Source organism: Lepidochelys olivacea, assembly GCF_965140295.1.
Source record: "Lepidochelys olivacea isolate rLepOli2 genome assembly, chromosome: 1".
NCBI lineage: Eukaryota > Metazoa > Chordata > Testudines > Cheloniidae > Lepidochelys > Lepidochelys olivacea.
The window spans coordinates 97,788,407-97,812,747 of NC_140411.1; the positions used below are offsets into that span (position 1 = coordinate 97,788,407).

Consider the following 24,341-nt stretch of genomic DNA (forward strand, 5'->3'; position numbering starts at 1 on the left):
AAATACACTGGTTTTATGGCTCAGAACAATCCGTAACACACTCTGCTGCTTAACGTTCCATCGTCCTACGACTGCAGAGCTATTCATTGCCTACTTAATTTTAAGTCGTCTCCTACAAAACGTGCAAACCCTTATGCTTAACAATATGTCCACCTTGCATTTAGATCTGACACTGTGGTTACCTTCTCTAGACCAGAGGAATAACTCTGTGAAGCTCAAAAGCTTGTCCCTTCCACCAACAGCAGTTGGTCAAATAAAAGATATTATCTCACTATCTTGTTCTCTACAAAAACCTTGGCTTTTTCCATTCCTTATGTGTTTAGTGTTACAAGCATGAGCTTATATTAAAATAGTTTATGAAACAATTTCCCTGGTGACCATTTAATGCTCTCTTTACTTATTCACATCCTTGTCATCTCCAAGAGAGGGTAATGTCTTGTTCTCGACTTAGGGCTACTCTTCAAGGCCCCTGGAAGATTCAATTAATATACAATGCCATCATTTAATTTTTTACCAAGAGAGGCACAGATTGAATCAACTCATGCATACCAGAAGATAATCAAGTTAGACAAAAAGAAAAGGAATACTTGTGGCACCTTAGAGACTGACCAATTTATTTGAGCATAAGCTTTTGTGAGCTACAGCTCACTTCATCGGATGCATTCAGTGGAAAAAGTTAGACAAGCACTTTATATTCAAAAATCAACATTGAAAAATCCATATTAGCAGCTTTTCCATAATTATAGTTTTCTACAGAATTTTGTGAAAATTCAGGATATTTCTCCCTTAAAAAAAAAACAAAAACAAAACATTTTACAAGGAAGTTTTACTAACAAGCAATGTATCATTGATAAGATGATCTAAACTCTGATAATGCAAACCATCCCTCAACTCAGTGAAACAAAAAACTATTTAGCTTTTATCCCTCCGGCAAAAAATATTCTTCATATCACAGGACATAACATTTGAAATACTGTAACAAATTTAGCATTCAAGTTTTTCCAAACATTCCAATTGTAAACATGAAGGAGAAAAATTATTTGGGGTAATACAAGAGGTAATAACTGGATAATGATCACAGTGACACAATCCTTTGAAAATAATGGAGACAGATAATGGAATGAAATTAAATACAAGCTTCATGAAAGATCTTTTAGGGTGAGAACAATTTCCCAAGAAAGGTGATACATACTATTTAGGATATTTAAAATTAGACCAGACAATGTTCTAGAAATGTGATCTATAGAGAACAATACTGCAATGGCAGGGAAATAGACTGTAACCATTTAGGTCTCATCTCTACCTTTTGTGATTCTGTATACCTTTGGTAGAGTATAGAACATTTGGCTCCTTAATGTTTAAACAGCTGAACAGAAAATATAATTTTGCAGCTAACATGATGGAATAAGTATAAGAAGTGATGACCTCTCTAGTACATATGATACATTTCTGAACTTAAACACACCAATAACTTATTTTCATCAAAAATACCAAGAGTTGTATTCAAAATGTTTCTTAATCAAAGTGAACAAAACAGGTTTAAAATCAAGCGTATCAATGTATAGTATTATAAAAATCCTTCATATAGTTATTTAAAATAAATTTTGATAAAAATTTAAGGATATTGCACTGAAAACTGATGTTAACAGATTTACATCTATAAAATCAAGTATTAAAAAGCTCTGAAAATCTTTCCCATTTTGTTCCTTATATAAAACTGTGAATTCATAATTGTCCATGTATCTTGAAATATGAGAAGACTTCAGCTTGGTCACTTGACTGCAAGTTTCTATAAAGAAGACATGGTCACGAGGAGAGAGGATGAATTTCCTTTATGTTCTCTCTTCCTCCCTACAGTACATCAAGCTGTGCAAATAGTTCTCTCACAGGAAAGGGTTCCAAAGCTTTCTCCGCATTCTTCCAGTTGCGAAAATTGTCTCTGTACCACTCAACTAGCATAAAGGAGAAGGTTGAATTTAAGACATAGAACAAATTAAACAGAGAAACAGATAGTTAGGTATATTTTACCCTTTTCCAGATACCACAAGGAAGCTAACACAGCAGTAGTATAGTTATACATAAATTGCATTCTGTGAAATATATAGCTAATAATATTTGAAATCTTCAGTGAAGTCCTTAACCAAGATACTATTGTACCATATCAAAATGTCTACTTTATTTTTGCCCCTGTTTTTAAATGATATTAATAATGTTAAGGTGACTTAATGGGTTTCTTTTTAAAAAAATACTAATAGGAACATAAGCTACTTAAAGAGGAATCAGTTCTACTGGCTAGTTTGAAGAAGTAAGCTCGGCAGCATTCTAACTTTAGCTACTCGTAATATAACACTAAATTTCAAAACCAAAATAGTCTCTACTTCTTTACTCCCAAATAACCACCCCTAAGTGAGTTACAGATATTAAATGTAGCATACTTGTTTTCTTTATTCCTTCCTTCCAAGGAACTTTAGGTTTCCATCCTAAATTGTGCATTTTTTCTGAATTCATTGGATATCTTAGGTCATTGGTAGGTCTTAAAAAACAAATACGAAAATACAAGTTTAAAGAAAAATACAGTTAAAGCATGTACAATATTTTTCAAAACAATTCAGTGTACAGCACTTTGCCTAATATGAGTGCTTGAGGGCACTGTAGAGCATTCTTTAATTAAAAATGATTTCCCCATTCAAACAGATCTACTTTGTCACATTTTCAAAACATTTCTATCATGCATGTGATCATGCACAAAACTCATCATGTGCAGCTGCCCAGGAAGAAAAATGAGGAGTTCGGCCCCTACAGTAACTTAAACCCCACTGTGTTAGTGTGTTTATATTTCCACCCATCCACCCACTCTGGAGGGCTTTAGAACCCAGATGGTGCTTCCCACCAACCCATGTGGCCTTTGGAGAAAACTGCAGAGAAGCTACCAGAGACTCCAGCTGATAGCGGCAGAAGCACCCAAAGCTGAGACCTCATCCTTTGGGCATTCAGAGAATCTTGTACAGTTTTCACTGGACTTTCTCTGCCCGCTGCTGGTTTGCTGTTTGATCCTCTCCTTCCCCTTCCCCCACCCCCAAGTCTTTTCACCTTAGTTTCACTCCACATCTGTCCCTCTTACCCTCTTCTCTACCTTTTCTTTCTCCCTCACCCCGTTTCTTTCCCTTTGCGATCCGTTTAACTTATTCCTTCCTAACTAACTGTGTGTGTCCCCCAAGTTATGGAACTAACGATCATGGAAATTTATGTCCAGAAGAAACCTCAAGAGGTTGTGCCGTGCTCAGACAGGACTAAATATACCTCCCAGACCATTCTTAAAGATGTTTGTCTAGCCCATTCCTAAAAAACTCCAATAACTGGGATACCACAAGCTCCCTAGGCAACCCATTCTAATGCTTATCTATCTCTCTGAACTGATTAATTCTTGTCTTACCATCAGAGAACAGGAAGAACAAGTGATCACCATGCTCTTTATAACAGCCTTTTACATATTTGAAACCTTCAACCTTTGCACCTTGAGAGTCAACAGGCCCAATTATTTCAGCTTTCCTCAGAGGTCATATTTTCCAAACAACCTCTTATTTTGTTCTCTGGGCTCTCTCTAATTTATTCACTTCTTAAAGCTGAAGCCTCACCAGCGCTGGGTAGGGAAGAATAATTACTTTCCATGTTTTACATAACATGCCTGTTAAGACACTGCAGAATTATATTTGCCTTTTTCGCAACAGCACCACACTGATGACTCATTCAATTTGTAATTCACTATAACCTCCAGATCCTTTTCTGCAGGACCACTGCCTAGCCAGTTATTCCCCATTTTGCAGTTGTGCATTAGATTTTTTTTTCCTTCTTAAGTGCAATACTTTGCACTTGTCTTTATTGAATTTCATCTTGTGGATTTCAGATCAATTCAAGAATGTTTCAAGAAACCTAATTCTGTCCTCCAAAGTGCTTGCAACCTCTCCCAGGGTGGTGGTATCTGCAAATTTTACAGTTAATGATTCAGAGATTGCTTCAACTAGTTCCTTAAGAATAGTAGGGTGAATTTCGTCATTGTCTGCTGTCACCACACAGTTTCTTCTGCTTAAGTGTTCTACCCTTCTAGCACTCTGTGTATGTTTTATCTATTTATATTTTAAGCTCTTTGGGACTGGGACCATATACTACCCTTTGTACAATGCGTAGCACAGTGGGGGTCCATTTGGAGTTGGCTCTTCGGCACAACCATACTAAACATTATTAGTAATAGATACTAATAATACACTGTTAGGAAGCTTCAAATATTCACCTTGTTTGAAGCTCTGAAGATATGGCAGTACTCTAGAAATCTAGAACAGCAACATCACTATTAGTGAGAGCTCAGTGCTGCTCAATACATGGAACCTAAATGTACCAATATCCACTGATGGAAAGTGAATGAGGAGAATCCTACTTATGTATTTCACCTTTTATCGAAAGTGCTGCTTACTTGAGGAGAAAAGCTGCTATATCACTGCATCTAGGAGCTCATGCACCTAGGCAGTAAGCCATAGCTACATTCCAGGAGTTGACATAAGACACAGATGCTGCTGAACCGTTTGGGTGCCAGTGGAAATATGGATAAACTATTTTCAACACTGTTCCAGTAACTGTAGTGATTTCTGTCACATAGACACAAAAGTCTTGTCTGTTAGTCTCCTCAACCACATACCTTCTAGACATTGAATAACCGTTACTTAAATCAAATAGAATATAAAATGTCTTCTGCTACATTTTAAGATGTTATAGTACTGTCACCATAATTATTTTCCAAGATGCAGCCTACAGAGCTAGTCTTTCCAATTTCCCTGCTTTATGTTTGTTCACAGCAAGTGAGGCAGGGTTCATATTTTATAGAAAACTTAGTTTTCATAGGACAATGTCCTATTCTTCTTCAACACTTCAGGGCTCATGTGTTCCCATCTCTAAAGTTCATAAGTCTCTTGATCTTATCAACAGCACAATGACAGCTTGTGTATTTAATGCTCTAGGAATTATTCTGGGGAAGTTCTATGGCTTGTGTTATACAGGTCACACTAGATGATCACAATGGTCCCCTCTGGCCTTGGACACATCCATCAGTCTAAATTACAGTCAAAGGGCTGCATTTGGCCCATCTGACGTATTTATGCAGCCCATGTAATTACATTCAGATTGTCCACAATCTAAGGTTTAATCTTTTTAAGTTAATAAATTTAAAGGCCTCCTAGCTGCCAAGATAACCTTCAAAATATGAACAGAATAACTGATAGTTATGGATAAGATTCTATCCCAGAGGTCACAGATTCCATGACTTTCTGGGACCTCTCTGACTTCTGGGGCAGGGCCGAAGCAGCGGCCGGCCCCTGGACGGTCAAAGCAGCTGCCGGCCCCCTGGAGCTGGAGCAGCAGTGGTCATCAGGGCTGGAGCAGCTGCAAGCCGCAGCAGTGCTCTGACAGTGTGTTGTCCTCCCCGCCCCGCAGGGTATTTTAAGTAAAAGTCAGAGACAGGACATGGGCAATATATCCATGACAGAATCTTAACCTGACAGTCTTTCTGAGCCTGCAGATCAACTGAAACAATGGCTCAGAGGTGTGACCCTCCTGTTCCATTCTAATCTCACTGGGGGTGTCAATTCTAAAGCCGTTGATGCCATGTTAATGGTGATATTAACTATTCCATTACTGATCATTTCAGAATAGAGAATGGGGGCACAAGTGAAGCCTGCAGAAAGGTGGGAAATTGGGAGTTGCTTCAAGGAAGGAAATGCAGATGGAGAACAGAGACGGCACACAAAAACAGGAAGTTAAACAAATGACAGAAATAAGACTGGTTGTAAAGGTCAGAGTTTCTTCCATCCTGCATGATGGTGAATGTAACAAGGTACTGAACAAACAAATTAAAACAGTTTAGTTACGACATAAAGGCCATATTTCTACACTTTATCTTTGTGCAAATCTCCTACTGACAGTATGCATTCCTCTGTGGATTAAAGGGAGGAAGTACCACTGTACACACACACCCTGGCCTATGACTAAAAATGGAATATGCCCTTCAGGGTGAGCCTGACATCACTGATCTATGCAGGAACAGACTAGTGTCACAAAAGGAGATAATTAGATTTTTTTTTTTTTTTTTTTTTTTGCGCAGTGGTACAAAGAAAGTACAACACAAAAAAAGATAGAACACATCTTTAAGATAAAAAATCCCCCAATAGACTGTTAACCAATTCCTCACCTGTCTTTGACATAATCCACCCAATGTTCCATTTCAGATTCTGAATTGGTCTTTTTTATCTGTCAACCAGAAAAGAATAAATCGTTTTCTATATTACAAACCTAGTTACAATGCACAGAAATAAATCAATATTAAGGTTTGAATTTAACACTGGATTAAGAACCACCATTTCTGTATGCTTTTTCGTTTAAATTTTATGACCTGTGGCTGGTGAAATTACTGCAAGTTAACTAGTTTTGACCATTTATAGTGATTCCAATGGCCACTCTTCTCCAGATATCTTCCAATACTTGTTTAATAACTGGATTTTTGTATAATTCTAAATTACAGCAAGTTTTTACTTATGGCAATTCCACATTCCCTGACCAAAATGAAACAGACAGTATCAAGAAGTAGTTGTCAATTGATGACTGGTCATTAGCCTGCATGGAAAGCAGGTGGAGAGCTCTCAGTGCTGCCCCCTTTAAAAAAAGCCTTGCAACAGTGAGAAACAATCACCACCTATTTCTTATACAGCACTTTTCATCACTAGATCTCAAAATCCTTCAAAGTCTTTAAATGTATTTATCCTCACAACATCCCATTTTACAGATGAGGAATTGAAGCACTAAGAGGCTACATTACATGCCCAAGGTCACACAGGAAGTTTATGGCATAGCAGGAAATTGAACCCAGGTCTCCCAAGACCTAGGAAGATTGCATTAGTATGGAGACTGAGCTATCTTCAGACTTCTAGATAATTTCTTCCAGGTCAAGATCCCAGGAGGAATGACAAAAGTCTGTAGTGTGGGGTAGCTTGCACAGCTGTTTTGTGCACTATACCTGTGCTACCTGTTCTGTGGATCTATGGCACTTCTTTCTCTCTAGGGGACTGTCAAACCTCATCTTTCCTACCCTTTGAACATTAAACTCACATAAACCCAAAGTAATTCAAATCCTCTGCAGTTCAATTGCAGATGTACCATTAAGAAGAAAAGAAACCACAAATACTCTGAACTGTCTACATTGTTTACTTACTAGATGGATTAATTCTTTAGCAAGCTGTACAATGGACATTTCAAAATTGGTTCCAATGTTATAAATTTCACCTGGCTTCCCCTTCTTTAGAACAGTAAGGAATGCTTCTACTACATCAGTGGCGTAAAGAAAATTCCTTCTTTGAAGCCCAGAACCATGAACGCAGCTAAACAGGAAAAAAGATACTGTGTGGTATAAAAAATTCTTTTAAAAACAGAAGTATCCAGTTATTCTATCAACATTTAGACGTGAGTTTTTAAGTGGATAAAACTATTAAAAATCAAATATGCTTTTTGGTTGAAAGAAGATTCTGTTTGAGTTAATTTTAAAAATAGCCTTTTTTGGTTCCTGATTGCAATGTAACTAAAATGCAAGTAAGTTATGAACATACTCAGATTACTAATGGGACTAATTTTAAAAACATTAAATTTATGAAGAACACTGCATTGATTACAATTATAACCAAAGCTTTTCCACCACATACTCCCTGCCACAAACCAAAAAAACACTGTAGAAAACAAATTACATACCATTTCCTGTTCTGATGCAACAAAGATATAAACTTTGGAATAACCTAAACAGCAAATAAATAAATAAAGTCTGTTCATTTTAGAAAAAGCTGAAGCTCTACAAGGACTTGCAAGGTGAAATCATGGCCTCACTGAAGTAAATGGGCCCAGGATTTCACCCATAAAGAAGATCTATTTAAAAACAGAGCAAAACAAAATTGAAAGTTAGATGGAAGAACTGACCTAATATATCCATTTGAATTTTAAAAGCTGTTTAATAGAAAAAAGTTTAGGGTTTTTTTAAAAGCATATTTGTGAGAATGCATGCCTTGCAACATTCATCCTAACACCCAAGCTAAAAGTTCCTTGGGCATGGAAGTTACATGCATATTTATTTTCTTGTTCAAAGTGAACATTTATATACATATCAGAAGTCTGTTCAAAGGATTTTACTTGAGACAGGAAATATGATCTCCGATTCTATGATACAAACCAGTGTAACAGTAGATAAGCAGAATGGGGAACTAGAATTCATAATTTTCTGCTCTAAAAATCACTGGAGATCACAGGATCAGTAGTTTTAAATCTTACTCTCTTTAGGGAGCCAGTGAGGTCCTGATCCTACGAATATGCTTAACTTTATGCATATGAGGAGTCCCACGGACATCAGTGGGGTTACTCAAGTGCATAAAGTTAAGCACATGTGAAAGCATTTGCAGGATCAAGGCAAATGGGGCTAACCACTTGAGCAAGTATGAGCCTACCTTGCAAAGAGCTGTCACACCCAAACATCCACATGTAGGCAAAAAATTACTCAAACATCTGTGAGCATGAGTTAAAATCTGGTGGTCTGGTACCTACCTGTAACAAATCAATAGCTACAAACAATGGTTACTACAGTTGCCAGCTAAACAGCACAAACATGGCACAAAGATAGAAAGATTGAGGTACTAATTTTTGAGCAAGAGTCCCAGGCTACCTGTAAGTACTTAAGTTGGCAATCGTGGTATACAGCTGTGGCCAAGTATTCATCAAAAACATATAGCTTCCTACAGAGCTTTAAAATGGTTGTTCCAGGAGTTATTTTTTTCTAACTATAAACAGCTATAGATTTTAGTTCATTTTGACTCTTCATTAGTCAGTCCATTAAGTCCCTAAATATTTTTTCTTTATTCTTCTATGAGTTACCTCCAATTTGTCTAAATTTTTCCAAGATGGTCAGAACTAAAAGCAGTGCAGAGAGGCACAACCTCACAAAAATAGCACAAATATGCCTTTGCAAAATGCTGCATTTCTTCATCAAAATGTGCATTAACTTTCATTGTCATTTATCCACTATCACCCACATGTATCCCATGTTTGGATAGTAGCAATACAAAACACAACTCCCTCCTATTTAATATCTATTTTGAATTATTCCTTTCCACAAGATAAACGTAGACAAACGCAATCCACTTCAATTTCATTTCTGACCAGATTTCTGACTTTTTTAGGCTTATTTTTGTCTTTACTGATGCAACTCCATCTTCTTTCATATCTGAGGTATTTTTTAAAAAACATACTGTTCACTTTCATATTATCAATGGAGTTGTTAATTAAGACTGGAATTAACACCAATCCCTGTGGCACCCTAATATTCTCTGAAAATCTAGAAGCATTGAGTATTGTCAGAATTTTTTACAAATAGGTATATGAGACACTCTAGCAAATGCTTTATTGGAAAAATGTAGTTCCCGCTTTCCCCTACATCAACCAACATGAGTCATCTATTCTAGGTGGTTAGTTTGGTAGGTTATTAGTATCAGACTAGGCCAGATGGTGCTTATTGAGCTTGACCCATTTTGCCTGCGATACAAATTATTTTCTTTGGAAAACATTGTAAGTATATTCTGACCAAAAAAAACAAAAGAAAACCCCCCCCAAAAACAAAAAAAAAACCAGTGGTAAAACATCTAAACCACCTTTTTACAATGGATTAGAGAGTTAAGATAGAAACAAGCATCTAACTTACTTACTTTTTCTGGATACTGATGTGGTCCATAAACATTGCTGCTTCGTGTGATAACAACTGGGAACTTTAAAATATTAAGCACATGAGTATTATCTGTCAAGGACTGTAGACCCAAACTGCCTTAGCTTCTTCACCAACCAATTAATAGTAGCAATTCACAATTTTGTAGTGCCTATCCAAATATCTGGAAGCACTTGATGAATAAATGAACCCCCAAGACACACCTGCCAGTAGACAAGTACCTCCAGTTTAGAGATGGAGACATGCAGTCAGCAACAGAAGTTTCTGATCCCCATTCTCATTTGCATTCCTGTCTAGAGGACACTACAAACATGTCTACGGTAGACTCTATAAAGAGCCTTTATGTGACATTTCTTATTCAAAAGAAATGTTTCACAGTCACTAACAGACATCTTTTCCTGAGTTTTCCCCATCCCAAGACAACAAATTTATGAAGAACCTTCAAAGGGCCTGAAAAAAATATGATGAAGAATGAAGCAAGACAGTTTACAATTGAAATGTTTAAACAAACCAGGATCTGCATAGCAATTTAAAGCTTCAAATAAAAATAAATAAGGGAAGATGGAAGGTTGCTTTCCCCATGGGAGCAGACAATGCAATTTGGTTACCGTAACTTTGCACACCCCTACTTTGGAATATATGATTTCTTTTACGTTTAGCTCTAATTTAGAAACTAGGGCATTTAGAGTTATTTTTGATAGACTGGTAGAAGAAAGATGAAAATTCAGAAGTTTACAATTACAATGAAAAAAGAGACAATCTTTGCAAGGGGCAGATGTGCCTGACTGAATGGGAGAGGCTAGGGCTCAGCCAGTCTGCATGGAGCAAGCTCCCTAACAATCCCTTTCCGCCCCCACAAATAACCGGTTCCATATTTTTCCCACCCATACCCAACACAACTCCCTCCTATTTAATATCTATCCAAGTTCACACCCAGGCTCCTTCCCAGCAATTTACTTCCCTCCCCCTCAGCTCCTCCGCTACCCCTGAGTCCCCCAAGCCTTTGCACTGCTTCTGAGGGATGTGGGAAAGATGATTCTGTATTGTAGTTTAAATGAATTATTACTCAGAGTTCTGTATTAATATGCCTAGTAAGGAATATATTGGTCAAAAAACATTTCCTGAATCTTTTTTGTTGTCTGTATTGTTACAGATGTATTTGCTGACAGGCATTTTGAAATAAATGACCAAAAATAATTGAAACTGGTGTGATTATATTGTGTTATTTTGACAAATAAAATATGCAGAATTTTAAAATATTGTGCACGGAACTTTTTATTTTTTGGCATGGAATTCCCCCAGGAATATCAATGTAAGCATATACTTCCTTATATTCTATACCCCTAGCAATGATACATTTTGGCTATTGCTTATAATTGTAACAGATTCAGGCCCAGAAGGTACCTTTCTATCATGGCATGATTCCAAAAGGGTCAGTGCTTTTCTGTACCAAGAACTCCTAAAAAAATAATGTCATTACTGGTTATTGGACCTTAATGAAAGTTACCTGAAACAGTTTAGGGCTACACTTTGCTCTCTTCTGGGTTTCCCTATCTTATTTTGTTGTGTTTTCCCCTAGCCACTGTACTCCACATGTCTTTCTAAACAAACTTACATAACTAATCATTTACTGCATCTAGTATCCAATCTATCATGTTTTCCTTATTTCTAGTATTCAGCCCAAACCTTAAATATTTCTAGGGTCACTATAAGTTTAACAAACAACCCCTCTTTCTCATAATCTCATTATTTTTGGTCATGTGCTTCACGCCTATTACTTATGTCAAAATCCAAACTCAATTTAAAACTATAATTCATTCAGATCTAATGTGGGCTTACATTCCTACACACAGTGTTTACACATTGTGGGACATTTTCCTTTGACATATATGGAAGGGATGCTATTGCAATGAACCTTATAGCTTCTGAAACCTGAATAAGCTTACCTGATACCTTTCCCAGTAAGACTGAACAAAGCATTCTGCAGCTGCTTTAGATGAGGCATAAGGATTTGTTGGTCGTTTGGGTGAAGCTTCATCAAATTCCTGAAATAAAAAGAATGATAACTTTCACTACATAACAGCTTTCACCCCAAAGAATCCTACAATGGTTTTAAAGCCTCATACTGAAGCTATGGTCAGACCATTTCTACTAGAACTGGGGAAACATACAGTAGTTGTCTGACAGTACTGGAAGTGAAGAATACATCATTCAGCTGAGAACAAAGGAGAAATTTAAGGCAGAGTATAAATGCCCATACTGAAAATGGGCCAGAACAGCAGGGCTAACATTCTTACACTTTCAGAAATACCTCACCTTTTGTGAAAGAGCCTCAAAGGATAAGGATCTCTGTTTTCCGTCTTGTGTAAACCAGTAAAGTGCCTTAACACCATAAACATTATTCATACCTCAACACTGGTGGGACATTAGTTCAATTCTTATTTAGACCTCAATCCTCCAGAGTTCCACAGGGGCAGATCCCATTGACATCAATGGAATCAGCCCATACAGAGTTCAGTGCAGAACAGATGCCTTGGATCAACACCACATCATGCAGCAGCTGGTTCCTCAAATGTCTCCCATCCACTTACAACACATGTCCAACTCTGCTTAGTTTAAAAAGATCAGTCTGTCTCAGGTGGCACGGCTACAAGCCATAAAGATGTACGAGTTTTGTGTTTTTAATCATGGATGATGCCAAGAAAATGCTATTTTAGAACACTACCTTAAATTCACATTGAAGTCAAAACCTCCTTTTCATAAGAAATATTCTTGATGTATTTAGTGTACAAGTAATGAAGAAGGTCACATTAACTGAATGCGTCCAATGAAGTGAGCTGTAGCTCATGAAAGCTTATGCTCAAATAAATTTGTTAGTCTCTAAGGTGCCACAAGTCCTCCTTTTCTATTAACATACTAGAAGGCAATAAGCAAAAACCCGAACCCTACAAAACAAATATCTTCCCACCATACTGCAAAGGCTTACTAGGCCAACTCATCAGTATTCACTTCTCTCTAGTCAAAAATTATCTGAATCCTCTTTGCCAGTCAAACAGTATTTTGAATGGACTCCCCCAGACAGTTACATCAAGCCCAGGGCAATCAGCAGCCAGCCACCTACCTCATGAGGCCAAAGCAGAAACACTGAGACCTTCACCTCATGGTGATCAGCACATCAGTGGTCAATTAATCCTTCACTATCTATGAACTTTTCATCAAAAAGTCACCTGCTCTTTTATGCATCACAAACATTTGGCTGACACTGCAGGCCCAGTGTCGGTTCACCTCACCCCTTGAGGCTACTCTAACAACACAGGCCTAAGGAGAACAAATCCACAAGCATCGTAACCATTCTATTCCCTTGTGGGCTCAGATGCAAGAAGAATTCACTCAAAATAGAATCAACAGAGCTAGTCCACTTAACCTACAACTGGCATTTTATTAATCTACAGACCTTCAGATGTCCAAATTTTAGGCTATGCCTACACTGCACTTTCATCGGTAAAACTTTTGTTGGTCGGGGTGTGAAAAAAACACACCCGACGGACAAAAGTTTTACAGACGAAAACTGCTGATGTGGAGCGCTCTCCTGCGGACAAAGAGTGGCTACTCTGTGTACCTTACAGTGGCACTGCTGTTGTGGCACAGCTGTGCTCCTGTAAAGTGTGCAGTATAAACATAGCCTTAGTAAAGGAACTGACTGAGGTTCTGTCTGATATGGTGATGAAATTCACACCACTTATCATGGGAAAACTTTAAAATCCACACGATCAATGGCACAAAACCTCCTACCCAATCTCTCTACTTTCTTGAAGGCAATCTCCAGACCCACACACAGCTATACCCCAGACTGGATGAGTTCTTTAGAGCAACATACCTCTGCGATCCCAGTGGGGTCTGCTGCAATTTAGAAGCAATTGGTACTGAAAAAGACTCTCTTATCACTAATTTGCTACGATGCGTAACCTTACAAATTGGTAGATTTGAGATGAGAACCTCTTAGTTAGCTGGATATAGATCCAAAGTAGGCCATATAAAATTCTTTAGTGCAAGAACATAACAGCGGCCATACTGGGTCAGACCAAAGGTCCATCTAGCCCAGTATCCTGTCTTCCGACATTAACCAATGCCAGGTGCCCCGAGAACAGAACAGGTAATCATCAAGTGATCCATCCCGTTGCTCATTCCTAGCTTCTGGAAAACAGGGACACCATCCGTGACTATCCTGGCTAATAGCCATTGATGGACCTATCCTTCATGAACTTATCTAGTTCTTTTTTTAACCCTGTTATAGTTTTGGCCTTCACAACATCCTCTGGCAGAGAGTTCCACAGATTGACTAAGTGTTGTGTGGAAAAACTACTTCCTTTTGTTTTAAACCTGCTGCCTATTAATTTCATTTGGTGACCCCTTCGTTCTTGTGTTATGAGTAGGAGTAAATAACACTTCCTTATTTACTTTCTCTATACCACTCATGATTGTATAGACCTCAATCATATCCTCCCTTAGTCGTCTCTTTTCCAAACTGAAAAGTCCCAGTCTTATTAATCTCGCCTCATATGGATGCCCTTCAATACCCTAATCATTTTTGTTGTCCTTTTCTGTACCTTTTCCAATCCCAGTAAATCTTTTTTGAAATGGGGCAACCACATCTGCACGTAGTATTCAAGATGTGAGCGTACCATGGATTTATATAGCAGCAATATGATATTTTCTGTCTTATTATCTATCCCTTTCTTAATGATTCCCAGCATTCTGCTTGCTTTTTTGATTGCCTCTGCACATTGTGATGTTTTCAGAGAACCATCCATAATGACTCCAAGATCTCTTTCTTGAATGGTAACAGCTAATTTATACCCCATCATTTTATATGTGTAGTTGGGATTATGTTTTCCAATGTGCATTACTTTATGTTTGTCAACAATGAATTTCATCTGCCATTTTGTTGTCCAGTCACCCAGTTTTGTGAGATCCTTTTGTAGCTCTTTGCAGTCTGCCTGGGACTTAAACTATCTTGTTAAGTTTTGTATCATCTGCAAATTTTACCACTTTTATCAAAATTTTGTATCATCTGCACATCACCTCACTATTTATCCCTTTTTCCAGATCATTTATGAGAGGACCTTCCCTCTTATCCCATGACTGCTTACTTTGCTTAGGAACCTTTGGTGAGGGACCTTGTTAAAGGCTTTTTGAAAATCTAAGTACACTATATCCACTGGATCCCCCTTGTTCACATGCTTGTTGACCCCCTCAAAGAGTTCTAGTAGATTGGCGAGGCATGATTTCCCTTTACTAAACCATGTTGACCCTCTCCCAACAAATTATGTTTATCTATGTGTCTTAACAATTTTGGGATTAATCTATGAGAAATAGTATTCCTTTTCTCTTTCTTTTAATCAAAGTGGGCTTAAGTTGTACAATTCTCCCTGCTGATTAAAAAAGAAGTTGTGAATGGGTAGTAATCAGTAAGGTTTCGCCGCAATACTGAGAAGTAGTTATCGCCATTACTTTTTGCACTGATGAAGGAATCACTGCCACAAACTGTCAAACAAGGCTATGTCTTTCCTTATTTACAAAATGCCCAAAAGCGTGTTTGGTATTTTAGGGCTTTTCTACATGGCAAGTTATTGTGCTGCAACCCACGGTGTGAATCTACAGTGCACTAGATTGCTGCAGTAACATCACACAGTAACATCCTCTGTTGTCACAGCTACAGCTCAGTGAATGTCCAGGGGTGCAGCTTGACATACTACTACTTGAAAGCGTAGTTCGCCAAACCATGCAGATTTACACCCGGGTTTGCCACACAGTAACTTACCATGTACACAAGCTCTTAAATATATAGCAAAACAAGTTCCTGCCACATAAAGCTTACATTCTAAGTAGACAACACACAAAGAATGCCAGAAAGAACAAAATGTTCTTTAAATAAAGACAGGCTCTAAAGCACCCTGGGCAGAATTTGTGACAGGACGTTCTTTCCATACCGCTTAAAATGTATTTCTTCAAATGCATTTTTGTTGGTTATTTTTTTTTTACTGTCTACCCATTGTTCTAGGCATTTTGCATTAAATGTAATGCACAAATGATAAAAGATGATGAATAAGAGACTGTTACTAAACTATGTTTTAGTAACTATCAGTACTTGTTTATAAGTTTCATCATCTTCAGGAACAGCACAGACAGTATACGATAGTTCATTCACAGAAGTCATGGGAAGTTATTAAAATCTTATTTTTTTCTGTTTGAAATCTTTAAAAATATGCATAAAACAAGCAGAGGTACAAAAAATACAGCTGTGTTTTCAAGCTCACCTCATCAATGCTACCTCCATATACTTCATCTGTGCTGACATAAATGAACTTCTCCACACTGGCTTCGTATGCAGCAGTGACCAGAACATGAGTGCCATAAACATTCACATAGGTGAATTCCAGGGAACGCCAAAATGAAAGATCTACAACGGAATGAGTTTATTTTAAAATTTAATCTCACTAGGGTAGAGAATGAAAAAAAGTTTTCAATTCAGGCACTGAAGACTTTAAAAAGATGACTTGGCATAAAGAGATTAACAGTGAACCATATCATGAGGCACTGTAGAGATGAAAGTTTCTGGTGGTGTTTTAACTTGAGTTACTTGATTATAATCATGTTAATTGGCAAAGACAAATATAGACTCTCCCAATATCTGCTCCAAGACAAACATTTGTACCTGGTAACAAACCATGACCAATTCCAGAGTGAACTACAACCAGGAATAAAATGTTTGCCGAATACTTATATTTGCCTTTACAGTAGTGTTAGTTAACTACTGTATATACTTGTTCAAAAGCCAAATTTTTTTTAGTAAAAAAAGGGAAGCATCAGAGAAGGGGGTCAATTTATGAACGGGTATAGAGAAGGGGAGAGGTGACACTTTTCACATCTGACCTGAGAGCAAAAAGAAAGGGCATCACCCAGTCCAAAGTCTCACAAATGACTTACAATCCAAATGTCTTGGTTTGTGAAAAGGAGTTCAGAATCCAAAAAGCCAGGTTTTCCTAATACAAGTACTACAGTTGTTCAAGGTATTGTGCATGAGGGTGGGGTGGGGGAGAGGAGGGCACTGAAGTAACCTTTTAAGGCCCAGTCTCATGAACTGACAGTGCAAGAAACAAATTTGAAGGAAATTTCCTGTCTAATGGTACAGAGGTCCCATTCTAGTCAGGATGGTCCTGTGATGCTAAACTTTAAACCTATCCCTGGACCAAAAATGAACCATGCCTGGCACCAAATACCAGTATAATTTCTTGGGGGAGAGGGAGAATGGTGTGGGAGAATGGTAAAGAGAAAAAAAAAAAGTAAAGGAATATTTTCTCTAGCTGGTAGCTTTTAAGAAAATAGGAGCTGACTAAAACTGCTCACAGTCTGGAATGTTGGTAGCAGTACCATTGGAGATGAATTACGGTGCGGAGAGCAGATAATGGTGGTCAAAAGGCATGTGAATAATGGACTTTACCATATTGATACCTTCTCTTGACAGTTCCATTGAATAATGTTAGTTCGTATTTAGGCACCTAAGTGTAGGGTTTTTTTTAAATCCTTTGGCGTCCTGCACTTTCTTGGATGTTTACATGACTCATTGATTATAAACCTCTGAAAATAGGTTTGTAATGGAAATGCTGACAGAAACGGCTGGATTATGACATTTTGATAAGTTATGTCAAGTGTAAGATGCCCCATACCATAAAAAAAAAATATTATTTTCACAGAAAGGACACTGAATATATGAACATGAAAGCTTTATATATGCATATATACAAAAATAGAATAATAACCTAACTAAAACATATGTCTAGCAATATGCCTGTTTGCATTATAAAATAGCTTCAAATTAACATATTTTCATCTAAGATTTCTTAATTCGTAGATACGAAAACTTTATATCTACAACACAAAATCAGCTAAACAGACCAGTTTACTTAAAGGAAGCTGTACAGCCTGCCGTATATCTGTTTGCACATCACATTAATTTTAACACTGAAATTTAAAACATTTTCCTTTGTGATTTTTGGAGAGCAAAGTCACTGATGGTGTCCTCAAATTATAAGCTATGGAGTTTGTCACTTTCGATGCACAGAATGCTTGGGTGGATAGATGTCTGCCTAGAAAATGCTGCAAGAAAAGCTCTCTTCGTGTTCACTTCTCTAGCCTCTGTCTCCTCCAGGACTATTAATTAATCTCGAGTAAACACCTCGGACACACAGTGATAACAAGCTATATGCGCGAAAGAAAAAGAATTTACCAGAAAAGAGAGACTGGTAATCTCTAGACAGGCATTGAGAAAGTGAGAAAAGCTAGCCTATATTCAAGCAAATATAACGAATATCATAGCCTATTAAAGCCTATAAATCATATATGCACATAGTTTGAAATAACTTGCTCAGCAAGTACTCAGAATATTTTGATATACAAGTATATCTTCCTTCACTTCTCTCAAAACCCTCTATCTTTTTGTCAGCACTCTGATATTTACTGTGAGGGTTCTCGAAACTGACAGAGGGAAGCCAACACAAATTTATCCTCAAGAGCCACTCGACCCAAGTCCATAAGAGATCACCTGCAAATTCAATCACGTGAAGCATGAATAGCGCATAAAGCAGAAAGCGGTGTGCCCTAAAATACACAACAGTATGTATGAAAAGATCAAAAGAAGAAAGAACACACTAACTCTTAAGAAAACTTAGAAAAACAGGAATGAAGGCACTATATGACTGAGCGTGCTGTACCGTAAACAAAAGATGGAGGCCTTCCAGCTATTACCAGTCAAGGGGGACAGTATACGAGAAGCAGCTGGCCAACAAAATGCTGCCTTAGGAGACTGACAGCAGACTTACTCATAAAAATACTAATTTTATAAGTGCAATTATTGTTTTTCTTCCCCTCATCCGGGCCTCCCACCTGTCAATAACAAACAGTTAGTGAAGGGTAACAGAGGTCAAGGGTATTTGTGTAGCCAGATGTGTATATTTGTCATATTTGAAAGAAAGTGTCTATATTTAGAGAGAATTTCCTTTTCCCCCACCATCTCCTTTATTTATCAGCCAATTTTGATAACATTTGAAATGGAGTCAGTTTTTTCTTTTTTAGAGGCCCCTCATATTGTGAGGCCCTAAGCTGTATCTTAGTTATCTTATGCCTTAATCCGGCCTTGCTGACAGACCCTGAGCCTTAACGATGCTACTTGGTGTTGCTATAATAAATAGACAATTATCATCCTTTAGTTTAATATGAAGTGACAGGAATGAAAACAGCATCAATATGAATAGGTTACTTATTTCAAACAAAACAACCTAGAAGATTTATTACAATAACCACATGCAACAATGCTCACCTACGTGGGTTTGTGCTGCAAAATGTAGTACTATATCAATTTTCTCAGTTTCAAAAAGTAGTTTTATAAAATGGGGTTCACAGATGTCACCCTAAAGAGAAAAACAATTAGATTAAAAACAAAGATAGCAATCCAAGTCAGCTTTTAATAATGGAGTCACGACTCTTAACTCTACCAAGTTTTATCTATAGTGTGAAAACAGCATGTAGTCTGTTTTGTTCATTTTATCCATGACTTGATGCAGGACTGCATTCCTGTTGATTACTTGTAATACTACCACGTCAGTCCATATTTATTGAATAGCTTATTTTTTAAAAAACATAGTACACAAGAATCAAAAAGAGCTAAGCACTTACATACAAGTGGGACTACCTCAATAAGTAAATGCTCACCAGCATGAGTAAGGGCTTTACAAATTTGGCTTAGAGTTATGAAGAATGTACCCTTTGGCATTGCCGTCTATCACTATAAAATATACTAGAAGTCTTCTCCCCCTCCAGACTCTCTGCCTGCCCTGAATTAACGCTCTTAAATTATAGTTGGAAATTTTTAACTCAAAAACTTCCTTTTTCATGAGATAGAAATATGTATTTTTTCTGAAGAGGGTGAAGGGAATGGGGAGCCGTGAGATGAACAATTCCGTTTCAGCTAGTGGGGTTTCTCTTCCCTCACACCAAATTCTCATTTTGGATGGAAACATATTCTACTGGCAGTTGCACCAACATACTCCTAACCCACTCTTCAAATAGCAAGGCAAATAGCTGTGTCAGTCGCCTAATTAGGTCAGCAAGATATACAAATTGGGCAGTGTGTAATACCCTATAACACAACTACTGTTAATCTATAAACATAAAATCATAGGGGAAGTACTCTGTTGATACTTACAATAAGCTATTACATAAAATAAATTACCAAATCATGTCCAAGTGTCATTCAGTTGTTCCCTCAACACATTTTATAGCTAAAGAAATAAAATACTGTGTAACCCTCATACTTGCAGTCAAACTAGCCATACTCTTAAAATAGCAGAAATGTTACTTTAAACATAAAATGACCAGTTAATTTAACCTATACTCATTAACTGAATAAAGTTCATATTAAAAAGCCACAATCTCATGAGGGGAGGGGGGAATTCAAACCAACAGCCTCCTTGTCAGAACCTGTTGGTGATGATAAAAGAAGGATATTCTTAAATTTTAGAACTAGCTGCAGTCAATGTTAAAATAGTTTTTAAATTACACAGAACAAATATTAAGTGAATTAGCAATGGCAAGAGACACTACGTTTATTAGAGAAAACTGCAAAAATTACATCTTTGAAATTATCTAATTAGTTTACTTCAGCACTTACACTTCGAAGTTAATGTGCATTTTCATGAATTGGAATGTGAACTATCACAAAAACAGCAAGTGAAAAAACTCTCCCCTAAAACAATCTTCGTGAAGCCAGAATTCATAGGCTAAGCCACAGGGTCAAAAGTTCTGTTATTTTAAAGAATAAGTCAGTTAACAGAAAATTAAAACAGCCCATAGGAAAAAAGTAAAGTCTTCAAAAGAGCAAGCAAAAGCACTGCTAAAAACAAAGAAAAGAATCACATATCTAATTTTTTTAAAAAGTGATTCAAAAACTATACTTTCCTGTAGTTTATGCATTAATAGAGAACAAACTATAGCTACCTCTAAAAATGAGGAAATAGAAATGTACTTCATGCTTTTCAAGCAAGGTTCTCCAATATATTCAGAATCATATTTGATTTTTAAATCTCAGGATTAATTTATGTACATTACCCATTAAATATGAAGCTAAATTATCACCACTTGAAATTTTATAAACATCTCCTATACTAATATTCAAGCTACTTACAAGTTTTAGCTATACTATACATAAACCATAAAGATGTTATGAATAATTAGTGAACGAACAGTGACACCTACTGGCTTTAAAAAAAGGAAGATGAACTGAACTGAAGATCATTCTAGGATCCAGTTCATAGTTTTCAGAACTGGCTGGCAATAGCTCCAATAATATAACTATTCTGTATAACTACACAGGCAAAGGTTTTAGTTTACCTTTGCTCAAAATACTACACACCAAAACACACACTAGGGAAACATTAGGTTGACATTTTCCCATTTCTCCACCTCAAAGCTAACACACACTAGTAATGACAGGTTTCAGAGTAACAGCCGTGTTAGTCTGTATTCGCAAAAAGAAAAGGAGGACTTGTGGCACCTTAGAGACTAACCAATTTATTAGAGCATAAGCTTTCGTGAGCTACAGCTCACTTCCTCAGATGCATATCGTGGAAACTGCAGCAGGCTTTATATATACACAGAGAATATGAAACAATACCTATTCCCACCCCACTGTCCTGCTGGTAATAGCTTATCTAAAGTGATTTCCAGCACAAATCCAGGTTCTCTCACCCTCCACCCCCCCCCCCCCAACAAATTCACTCTCCTGCTGGTGATAGCCCATCCAAAGTGACAACTCTTTACACAATGTGCATGACAATCAAGCTGGGCTATTTCCTGCACAAATCCAGGTTCTCACATCCCTCCCACCCCCATACACACACAAACTCACTCTCCTGCTGGTAATAGCTCATCCAAACTGACCACTCTTCAAGTTAAAATCCAAGTTAAACCAGAACATCTGGGGGGGGGGGGTAGGAAAAAACAAGAGGAAACAGGCTACCTTGCATAATGACTTAGCCACTCCAAGTCTCTATTTAAGCCTAAATTAATAGTATCCAATTTGCAAATGAATTCCAATTCAGCAGTTTCTCGCGCATAAGCTTTCGTGAGCTACAGCTGAAACTGTTGAATTGCAAGAAACTGCTGAATTGGAATTCATTTGCAAATTGGATACTATTAATTTAGGCTTAAATAGAGACTTGGAGTGGCTAAGTCATTATGCAAGGTAGCCTGTTTCCTCTTGTTTTTTCCTGCCCCCCCCCCCCCAGATGTTCTGGTTTAACTTGGATTTTAACTTGAAGAGTGGTCAGTTTGGATGAGCTATTACCAGCAGGAGAGTGAGTTTGTGTGTGTATGGGGGTGGGGGGGATGTGAGAACCTGGATTTGTGCAGGAAATAGCCCAGCTTGATTGTCATGCACATTGTGTAAAGAGTTGTCACTTTGGATGGGCTATCACCAGCAGGAGAGTGAATTTGTGGGGGGGGGGGTGGAGGGTGAGAAAACCTGGATTTGTGCTGGAAATCACTTTAGATAAGCTATTACCAGCAGGACAGTGGGGTGGGAATAGGTATTGTTTCATATTCTCTGTGTATATATAAAGCCTGCTGCAGTTTCCACGATATGCATCTGAGGAAGTGAGCTGTAGCTCACGAAAGCTTATGCTCTAATAAATTGGTTAGTCTCTAAGGTGCCACAAGTCCTCCTTTTCTTTTTACACACTAGTAAATGTTCTTTAAACAGCATCAGCATTATTTAGCCTTTGCTACTAAAGGTTCACAGATTTTGACAACTCTACTGTAGGTTGCTGAGTTCCCATTTTTACGGAAACCAGTGCGTTTTCAAAAAGTCGATGAAGGATTTAAAATAATGTGTGTTCCTTATTCTACCTCCAGAGAAATACACCCTTGAGTCATCAAAATTTCAGTAATTTTCAGTGGGGAATGCTGAACAATGCTAATACTCTTAAAATTATACACATATATTAGAACCTGCAGGCTTTTGGTTTTGGTCCTTGCAATGCATAGCGCATAATACTTGGTATAACTAAATACTTTGTAGTATGCTCTCATAATCTTAAAATATATCACCAGCTCAATTATTTTTTACATTAACATTCTTCCCAGTTTCAGAAGCACTTTACAAACATCAGCTAACTAATCCGCACAACACCCTTGTGAGGTGTGTAATGAAGTATTATCCCCATTTTACAAAAGAGGAAGCTGAGGCATGTAAGATTTAAGTAACTTGCAGAACAATCCCCCTCATCTGTCAGGGAAAAGAAGCTCTTTACTACACCAGTATATTGTTTTTAAAAGAAGAGGGGACACCATCTAACCTAATTTTATCTGAAGAAACAGCAGGAGAAACCCTAATGGTAGGGCTTGTCTATATATAGGAAAGTTATTAGGTATAAATTGCCTCATGTCCACACACACTGGGTTTTTTTAACCTTATCTGGCATCTTATCCCACTTTAATTAATCCTCTTTGGAAGATACGCAACTATTTTGGAGTGAGTTATACTGGAATATGGTTTGTATGGACCCTTCCCTATTTCAGATTAACCATACCACTTCTGGAAGTCCTTCCACTGCCATCCCACAGTGCACTGTTTCACATTTAGGTCAGCCTGTTTACCTGTATGCTTTCTACTGCTCTGGGATCATCTTGACTGGATGTCACCATCCTGTTTAAATACTAGCATGTTCCCAGGTACACCCCTTTGTGATTCCAGCTCATGGCAAGCTCATACACATGAAGTTACATACCTATTACATCAGCAGCCATGCCACATTCACATCCTCGACTTTGGCTCCCTGACCAGCTGGAACATTTTGCAGAGGCACCGTCTCTTGCTGTTCACAATGTTAACAAAGTAGCTCCTTTCTCCTATCTAAGCCCCCAGTAAGCCGTCATAAACCAGGTAAGCTGAGTCTCCCAGAATGACAGGGGAACCACACCAACATTCACGTTCATAGTGGTCTTGGGAGCAAGCGTCCCATTTTTCCTTGCATAAAACAATGCTGAGTTTCTGAAGTTCCTAGCATCACAGATTCCCACACTATCCCATATTAACCCTGGTTGCCCTTCCATAGTGATCAGCCAGGTCTTGCAGCATCCTGGTGAAATACACTTTTCTCCGAATGAACTCAGAGGTCTGGTTTTGGGGACAAAGACTGGACACCTGGGTCCCATCAATGACCCCAATACAATTCGAAACGCCACTGTGCAAATCCACCATCAATAACTTTCTATGGTGTGTCCAGGTTCTATGATCAGCCAGCAGCATCTGCTCTACAGCAGCATAGACCTCCATGACAACAACCCAACCACCTGATCTACCAACACCAAACTAGTTATAGCAAAAAACAGCATACCAAAGAAACTCCCCCATTCAGAAAAGCCCCTAGTCACAGAAGTTCAGGATTCATGTCTGTGTTCTCATCTTGAATTTCCACTTCAATACTCATAACTA

General features: G+C 37.8%; 1 protein-coding gene across 2 annotated transcripts in view; it reads right to left on the bottom strand.

Annotated features, from left to right (window-relative positions):
- Positions 1-593: 593 nt before the first annotated feature.
- The window catches only part of TGDS (TDP-glucose 4,6-dehydratase), a 33,698-nt gene continuing 9,950 nt past the window's right edge, over positions 594-24,341 (bottom strand). For both annotated transcript variants that reach the window (XM_084629026.1, XM_084629027.1), the window contains exons 4-12: positions 19,170-19,260; positions 16,111-16,253; positions 11,740-11,838; positions 9,777-9,836; positions 7,783-7,826; positions 7,253-7,418; positions 6,236-6,294; positions 2,436-2,533; positions 594-1,952 (exon numbers count right to left, since the gene is read on the bottom strand). In XM_084629026.1, coding sequence (XP_084485152.1) covers positions 1,852-1,952; positions 2,436-2,533; positions 6,236-6,294; positions 7,253-7,418; positions 7,783-7,826; positions 9,777-9,836; positions 11,740-11,838; positions 16,111-16,253; positions 19,170-19,260 — 861 coding nt within the window. In that variant the 3' untranslated portion in view covers positions 594-1,851. The remainder of the gene's footprint in view (positions 1,953-2,435; positions 2,534-6,235; positions 6,295-7,252; positions 7,419-7,782; positions 7,827-9,776; positions 9,837-11,739; positions 11,839-16,110; positions 16,254-19,169; positions 19,261-24,341) is intronic.